The sequence below is a fragment of the Hypanus sabinus genome, unplaced genomic scaffold, assembly GCF_030144855.1.
Source record: "Hypanus sabinus isolate sHypSab1 unplaced genomic scaffold, sHypSab1.hap1 scaffold_140, whole genome shotgun sequence".
NCBI classification, from domain to species: domain Eukaryota; kingdom Metazoa; phylum Chordata; class Chondrichthyes; order Myliobatiformes; family Dasyatidae; genus Hypanus; species Hypanus sabinus.
The window spans coordinates 923984-932550 of record NW_026779472.1 but is presented as its reverse complement, the minus strand read 5'-3'; the positions used below and the strand labels follow the sequence as shown (position 1 = coordinate 932550).

Genomic DNA, 8567 nt, shown 5'->3' with positions numbered 1-8567 from the left:
AATTCTGCAGTTTGTGAGCACAGTTCCAAAAACTAAACCCTGACCTCCCAATGACCCTTTCGCCTGCTACCTTATTGTCTGCCAGTACTGCATTTTCTGGGCAATTGTAACATTGTTGCCCTGAACTATTCTGTTCCGTTTTTCCTTGTACAACCTCATTGCACCGATGTGATGTAATGATCTATTTGAGTCGCGTGCAGAAAAGCTTTCCATTTTACCGTTGTGCATGTGACAATTGTTACGTATTCCGGCAACAATAAATATATGAGTTCGGCAAAGGTTTCTTATAACAAACAACACGTTTATTAAACACAGAAAACAAACCCCCCAAAAGTAAACAAACACTACCGTAACCGGAAGCAGCTGCTGAGCGGCAGCCCAAACAGTTATATTCCAAAAACAGTTCTTAAAAGTGGTATTGCCAAAATTTCGATATGCTCGCAGTCCATTTAAAAGGAGAGACTTTATAGGACGATTTAAATTCTCTTTCACGTCGCTTGCTTCGATCCCCGACGTCGAAATTCCCACGAAGAATTCATGAAACAGAACGGCTTAAAGGCACTGACCTTTCCTTCTCCACTACCTTCAATCCTTTCTGGTAAAACCCAGGGATTAACACGAAGATAGTCAACGAAATCCTTCCGAATAAGGATCAAACAAAGGTCGCCCCCGTTTCACGGTAGAAAGCGATTCTCCTCGATCTTTAACTTACGAACTTCCAATCTTCACTGTCCACTGATTTCGAACTAACAGGATCGTAAAGAACCTGCTGGCAATGACCTCTTAAACTTTAGGCATTAAATAAAAACTTCATCTTTCAACTAAACTGCGTCATCACTTAAAACACGCAGTGGCATGAAGTCAACCTGGCAAATCCAGTCATGAACTGCCCCTCCTGACAGGGTGGGGTCTACCTTTTATAACCTGTAAAAAAAACCCATCACATTATCTCTACTGGCGGGAAAATGACGTCATTCCACCATCACAAGACCAGCACAGCTTCAACCCCAGTCACATGACAAGGGCACCACTGTCATGTGTCACGAGTACGTAACACGACAATAAACCAATTTATCAATTTACTGTTGTCAATAGTACATAACCCCTTGCTTGCTTAAGATTGGGGTGGTAGTGGGGATGAGCTGCCATGACCTGTTAAATGCTCCCAGTGGCGTGTGACTCAACTAGCCTCCGACAACAAAGTTCAGCTCCTGTCCTTCACGTGTGGTTTAGCCACTGAGCCCGGTGGAAGCATTTCTTCCGACAGGAGAAGGGGCAAAGGCGGATTACTGGTACCTTACAGCCAGTCGCTTTGGGCAGATGAGGCTCATCGGCTGTGATTGGCAACTCAACCAGGAGTAGGGAAACTCTGATCTCAAAACTCCACTGCCTTGCAAATGTATCCCTTATGGGGAGGAGTTTGGGAGTAAACCTAATGGAAAACTCTTGACCTGGAGCCCCTAAGTCAGTGTTAAATGTTGTTCAACGCAAACTGGCATCTCCTGCGACACCTCTGACCAAGCTGTGTCAGTCTCTGCCGTTCCTTTGTGTTCATCAGATGCATGGAGAGAGGGAGCTTGCTACATCGGCAAAAGTTTCTTCTACATATCGTAATGTCCCGGCTTGCAGGGGCAGGGCATCCATGATCGACTCTGACAGACTGAGGCCTCACAAGACAGCGCCCTACACCCCCACAGCAAGACTGATGAGTAGCAGTTGCCAAGACTTCACCACCCTCTCCCACATCATTAAGACAGACGCTTGTGGCATCTTCCATTAACAGAGATTCCATCTTTCCACCAATCCTCCACTCCTGCGATTGAAAACTACCCATTTTCTTTCTTGTCATTCCGATGGGTTATCGATCCGCAACTTCACTGTGATTCTCCCCCAGACGCTGTCCGACTTGAGTATTTCCCACATATTCTGCTCCTGTGTTGATGCAAGAGCAGTGGACACCTGTGACTCCCCAGTGTGCAGCTTTGCCAAAATTCACTCTCCATATTTCCACACCAGATCAACATCGACATCGTCTCTTAATGATGCAAACAACGCTTTAAATATAGTGAAATGTTGTTGTAACGGGGGTTTGGAATAGGATATCACCATCCCAAGACATTAGTACCAGAACATGAGATCTGGACATTTTCAGGGGCATCCATCGCTGTCAGTTTCGGTATCTTTGAACAGATTCTTACTTTCTGTCCTAATATCCATGGCAGCATTGGATTAATTCTTGTAATCTCAAACACTGATATTTGAAATTATAATTTTTTTTGGTCAGTTGAGGCATTTAACATTTGGACTATGTTCTCTGTTCCCGTGGAAGATGTTCAACAGAAACACAAGGAGACTCTGCGGGCACAAACTGAAACACTGAGAGTGCACACGATCCTGATGACGGAGAAGGTGAAGGTTTTCCAGCTGGTTGATCGATACGCTGAGCTCACGGTCATTTCTACTGTTCGAGATCGGAGACTGGTGGAACATGAGCTGCTGGCAAGAGGCCGAGACCACGAGGAGTGGAGAGAGAAACATCTCCGCGGGGAGCTGGAAAAAATACGGACTGATCAGTTGTTCCAGAGTAGCTTTTCCCGGAGTAAATCAAAATCTGGGAGTTCGGCAGCAGTGGCCGGATACCCGGGGATCGGGAAAACAACAATGGTACAAAAGATTGTTTATGACTGGGCCACGGGGAAAATATACCAACAATTCCAGTTTGTCTTCAGTTTCAAATTCCGCGATTTAAATAGTATTAACTGTCGAATAAACCTGAAGGAACTGATTCTGGATCAGTATCCTTACTTTGGGAATATCCTGAGAGAGGTCTGGAAGAACCCAGAGGGATTGCTGTTTATATTCGATGGTTTGGATGAATTCAAACACAAAATCGATTTTGCTGACAGTCGGAGAGATACAGAGCCCAAGCACCAGTGCCCAGATCCCGAGTGGTGGTGTGAAGTGTCCGATATTGTCTACAGTTTAATCCAGGGCAAGCTGCTCCCAGGGTGTTCAGTGCTGGTGACCACCCGTCCCACTGCGTTACATTTATTGGAAAAGGCAGAGATCAGTATCTGGGCTGAAATCCTGGGATTTTCTGGAAAGCAACAGAGGGAATATTTCATCAGACATTTTGAAGATCAGACAGTAGCAGCAGCTGTTTTCAAATATGTGAAGGAGAACGAGAACCTGTACACCATGAGCTACAACCCCTCCTACTGCTCGATCCTCGCTCTGGCAATGGGTCCATTCTTCACACAAAGACACAGGGACCCACAGCGAGTTCCCAAGACCATCACCCAACAGTACTCCTACTATATTTACAACATCCTGAAAAACCACAGCCGTGAGATTGAGAACCCCCGTGATGTGTTACTCAGGCTTGGTCAGATGGCCTTCAGAGGAGTGTCCGAGAAGAAGATTGTGTTTACAGATGGAGATTTGATCAAGTACAATCTGCAGCCTTCCCAGTTCCTGCCCGGGTTCCTGATGGAGCTTTTGGAGAGAGAGGATTCTGTCCGGAGCGTGGTGTACACATTCCCACACCTCACCATCCAAGAGTTTGTAGCTGCAGTCGCACAATTCCTGATCCCAGATGGCAGAGATATTACGAAACTCCTCACTGAAGCCCACTGCGTGAGGGATGGGCGATTTGAGGTATTTCTCCGTTTTGTTGCTGGTCTCTCCAACCCAATGACAGCTCGGGGCCTGGAAGAGTTTCTGGGTCCATTTCCCAATGAAACAACCTGCCGGGTGATTGACTGGGTGAAGGAGGAGGTTAAACGCCAGAGTGGAAACACAAGGTGTGAAGCTGGTAAAAGGAGCCTCCTGAACACATTGCACTACCTGTTTGAGTCTCAGAATCGTGGGCTGGCTCAGGCCACACTGGGATCTGTGGAAAAACTTTCATTCAGTGAAATGACACTGACCCCGATTGACTGCGCGGTCCTGTCTAATGCCATCGGACTCTGTGATACCATAAAACACCTCAACATCGGAAACTGCCACATTCAGTGTGAAGGAATCCAGCGGCTGGGACCCGGGCTGCACAAGTGCCAGGAGTTGAGGTAACCTGACTTATCTCTCATTCTGAATTGTGAAACTGTTCCATTGTGTCGTTTCAATGTAAAGGGGTTTGGGTTAAACTGTAGTAAATCAGATTGTGAAGAATTGTGACAAATGCCCAGGGGATCGGTCAGTAATTCCCCAAGGACGGGAGGGTTCTGTGGTTCCTTGTGAAGGGGTGTTGGAGACCTCATCAGATCAGTGAACAATGACCATTGGTTTAATGATAATAAATCACAGGAATGGCCGTGTTTCTCGCTGTCTGTGACAAGTCCATTGACAATGTTCCTTCTCACTGTTACTGACACCCAGACCGACACTGACTGCAGCAGGTGGGTCAGAGATTCACACCCCCTTCCCGGTGAGGGACAAGAGACCGTCAGCAGACTGTCCCAGTGAGAAGGAAAGAAATACCATTGTGAGATTGAATCCCACTGCCCTTCCCCGTGTGTGACTTTGCTCACTTCCAGATACGCAAAGAGCGAGGGCGCATCTTCTCTGGGCCTCTGTTCAGACCCGACACACACGTACAAAAATTTCTGCATCCTCTCGTCTTGTAGGATTATCGTTTACCCTTGGAATCCTCCAGTCGGACCTCTCATCCCAATCCCTCTTCCATTCTTAAGGATTTCGTCCCAATCCCCATTCCTACTGTAGGCTCACTATTACACTTTCATCATTCTCCTGTGGGATGTCTTTTCCCCACAACCATTCCTCCTGTGGGATATCTCTTCCCAATCTCCCTTTTCCTATGAGATCGCTCTTCCCTATCCTCTTCCACATGTGGGATTTATCTTCGACACCCCCTTTCTTTCTGTGGGATCTCTTTTCCCCATCCCCCTTCCTCCAGTGGGATCTCTCCCCCCCTTCCCCCGTCCTCCTGTGGGATTACCCTTCCCCATCTCCCTTCCTCTTGTGGGATCACTCTTCCCTGTCCCCCTTCCTCTTGTGGGATATCTCTTTCCCATCTACTTTCCTCTTTGGGATCACTCGTCCATCTGAAATCCTCCTGTGGGCTCCCCCTTCCACATCCCGCTTCCTCCCATGGAATCTCTCCTCCTGATCCCCCATCCTCCTGTCTGATCTCTCCTCACCATACTCGATCCTCCTGTGGGTCTCCCTTCCCCATCCAATTTCCTCATGTGAAATCTCTCTTCCCCATCCCCCATCCTGTGTGATCTCTTTTCCCCATTCCCGCATTTTCCTGTGGGATCTCTCTTCCCCATCCCCCTTCCTCTTTTGGGTCATCTGTTCCATCTCTCCACTTTCTGTGGAATCTCTCTTTCCCATCCCCATTCCTCCTGCGGTAGCTTCCCTACTCATCCCTCATTCTGTTGCATGATCTCTCTACACCGTCCCTCCTCTTCCTGTGGGATCTCTCTTCCCCATCCTTCCTCCTGTCGGATCTCTCTTCCCCATCCCCCTTCTTACTGTTGGGCTTTTGTTCCCAATCCCCCTTCCTCCGGTGAGATTTCACTTCCCTATCCCCCTTCCTCCTGTGGAATCTCTCTTCACCATCCTCCTTCTTCCTGTGTGATCTCTCTTTCCCAAACTCCTTCCTCCTGTGGGATATCTCTTCCCCACCGGCTTTCCTCCTTTGGGATAACTCGTCCATCCGCCATCCTCCTGTGGATCTCTCTTTCCCATCCCCATTCCTCCTAAGGTATTTTTCCTACTCATCCCCCATCCTCTTGTACAATCTCTCTTCCCAGTCCCTCCTCTTCCTGTCGGATCTCTCTTCTCCATGCTCCTTCCTCCTGTGGCATCTCACTTCCCCATTCTCCTGTGGGATCACTCTTCCCGCCCCCTTCCTCCGGTGGGATCTCTCTTCCCCATCCCCCTTTCTTCTGTGGGATCTCTCTTCCCCATCTCCTTTCCTCTTGTGAGATATCTCTTCCCATCGCCCTTCCTCACTGTGTGACTTTTTCCCCTTGAACCTTGCCCCTTCCAACCCTCTCACATTAGGAATATTTTGTCTGGCCTTCAGGGAATGAGACAGTATATGCGGGGTTTACAGGGTCACACCGACAGACTAAATTACTCACATTCGGTGAATACCCTGGGGCTGGACAGTGAGGGGGATAGACTGTGATGGGAACTCCGATCAGTGATTTACTGAAGGGTTTAATGTTTCCTGAAATATCCGAGTGAGAGAAATTCCCCCAGACCCACGGTTTGAATCACGTTGTGCATCAATCTGTCTGTTTGTGTTTAGACTGAGTTTTAATAAACTGGGAGATTCAGGAGTGAAACTGGTATCTGCGGCTCTGAGGAACCCGGAGTGTAAAATACAGAGTCTAATGTAAGTACCAGACTGTGTGAGATGGTGTTTACAGTCACTGGGTGCCTGACACTGACCAATAATGTGATCAGTAATTGTGTTACTGATGAACACTCGGGATTTGTACCGTCTCCTGTCTCTCTGCGTCCTTTACTGTCACACTCTCTCTCATCTCCAGGCTGTGGGATGTCGGTCTCATGGATTCTGCTGCCGAGGATCTCGCCTCCGCTCTCAGTACAAGCCCATCACTGACGGAGCTGGACCTGGGTGAAAATAAACTGGGAGATTCAGGAGTGAGACTGATGTCTGCGGCTCTGAGGAACCCGGAGTGTAAAATACAGAAACTGTGGTAAGTACCAGACAGTGGAAGATTGTGTTTACAGTCACTGGCTGTCTGACACTAAACAGTAATGTGATCAGTAATTGTGTTACTGATAAACACTGTGGATTTGTACCGTGTCCTGTCTCTCTGTGTCCTTCACCCTCACTCTCTCTCATCTCCAGGCTCACCAAGGTCGGTCTCACAGATTCTGGTGCCGAGAATTTCGTCTCCGCTCTCAGTACAAACCCATCACTGACGGGGCTGGACTTGAGGTGGAACTCGCTGACAGACCGATCTGTCCCCGCTCTCCGCCGCCTCATACTGACCCTCCCGAGTCTGGAGTGGATCTGGTGAGTGTTTCTGTTAATGTTCAATGTGATAAAATATCAGCGGATCCGCGGGTTTTCTGGTGATATTTGTCCGTGAGTGTTTTTGAAGCATTAACCCCAGTCCTCTGTTACTAACACTGTAGTGTAATCTGTTTATTTCATCTTTATTCTCCCATCTGTTTCAGGCTGTGGGGGAATCCGTTCAGTGAGACCGGAGAGGAGGAACTGAGTTCTCTGCAGGAACCCAGACCTGGACTGACAGTGATTCTGTGAACATCTGAATGTGTGAACATCCCCGCCAGCGGGGTGGGGACATTTTTGCCGATTCCCCGCCCTCCCCTTTAACCCCCGCTTTAACTTTCGCCCTTACCTTGAATAGCCGCGCCCCAGGTTTTAACGGAACCAGCTCAGGTCTTGCACTGTGTGTCACTCAAAGCAGTCCCCGCAGTGACGCAATTCCGCCTGTTGTCCGGCGGCGCAGCATCCGCCGTATGTCCGGGTTCGAGACTCCCCACGTGACACTGCGGGAAATTATCCAGACAGGAAGAGCCCGGGGGCCGGGGCTTAGTCTGAGACATCGGTGTCCCGGGGTGGAATTATCCCGGGAGAGAATCCTTTTGCTCCCTTTGCTGAGGACGGTGGATTCGGCAGTCTGGCCGATTTAATGATGTTAAATTAATAAATACCTCGGCAGTGACCCTGGATCTGCAGCGATCCCGGACACGGTCCTGAAGTGTGATTTTATAATCATCGGTTCCCCGATGCAGAGTGACGGTGAGAAACGGGACTGATTATTCAACCGGTCACTCCTTGTCGCCGGTCAGGTAATTGTGTGTGACTGTGAGTGAGTCGATTTACATTTGTCATGAGGAAATCAATAAACCACTGCAACTTCCTGACTTGAGTCTCACATTGTAGCTTTTTTAATGCATTGAATCAGCTGTTGTTACCATTGTGACCAGGATTAAAACCCCTTGAAGTAATTTGAGTTTGGGAGCTTCTGCCTAGACTGTGTCCAAGAAAACGACTATTTGCAGTGATGAATAAAGACTTACATGTTCACCAAGCTGTCAAGTATCTTCAGTGACTCCCTCACGGTCAGAATATTTGGGGAATCCTTCAGGACCCACCCCTAAACCTGATGGCCAACATGGCCAACAGCAGTCTAAGGGAATGACTGTGTGTCAAAGACCACGTCAGAGAGCTGGAGGGGCGGATAAGAGAGTGTACTTGTGTATGTGTGTTTCCACAGCACTGTATCGGTCCCTAAACTAATCACACTTCCCCCTCTTACTCCAGAGCACTATATCAGTCCTCTAAACCAATCACACTGCTCCCTCTTTCTCCGTAGGTGCTGTATCAGCTCCTGGACTAATCCCAGCGCCCCCTCTTATTCACAACACTGTACCAGTTCTGAACTACTCCCACTGCCCCGCTCACTCTGCCGACATCACTATATACGTCATAAACTCATCCCAATGTCACCTCGCCCTCCGCAGCACTGTATCGATCCTTGAACTGGTCTCAATGCTTCTGCACTATCTTCACCGTTCCGAGTCGGTCGTCAAAA

General features: G+C 48.4%; 1 protein-coding gene across 1 annotated transcript; it reads left to right on the top strand.

Moving 5' to 3' along the window:
- Positions 1-3811: 3811 nt before the first annotated feature.
- LOC132386929 (NACHT, LRR and PYD domains-containing protein 3-like) lies at positions 3812-7389 on the top strand. Its single transcript, XM_059959287.1, has 5 exons — positions 3812-4067; positions 6281-6367; positions 6525-6695; positions 6851-7018; positions 7183-7389. Exons 1-5 carry the CDS (start codon positions 3919-3921, stop codon positions 7268-7270), a joined length of 663 nt encoding a protein of 220 aa, XP_059815270.1. The 5' UTR covers positions 3812-3918; the 3' UTR covers positions 7271-7389.
- Positions 7390-8567: the final 1178 nt, after the last annotated feature.

Coding starts and splice junctions, on each gene's coding strand:
- LOC132386929 (XM_059959287.1), top strand. CDS start 3,919: ATGACACTGACCCCGATTGACTGCGCGGTCCTGTCTAATGCCATCGGA. Junction 4,068..6,280: donor CACAAGTGCCAGGAGTTGAG/GTAACCTGACTT, acceptor GTTTGTGTTTAG/ACTGAGTTTTAATAAACTGG. Junction 6,368..6,524: donor TGTAAAATACAGAGTCTAAT/GTAAGTACCAGA, acceptor TCTCATCTCCAG/GCTGTGGGATGTCGGTCTCA.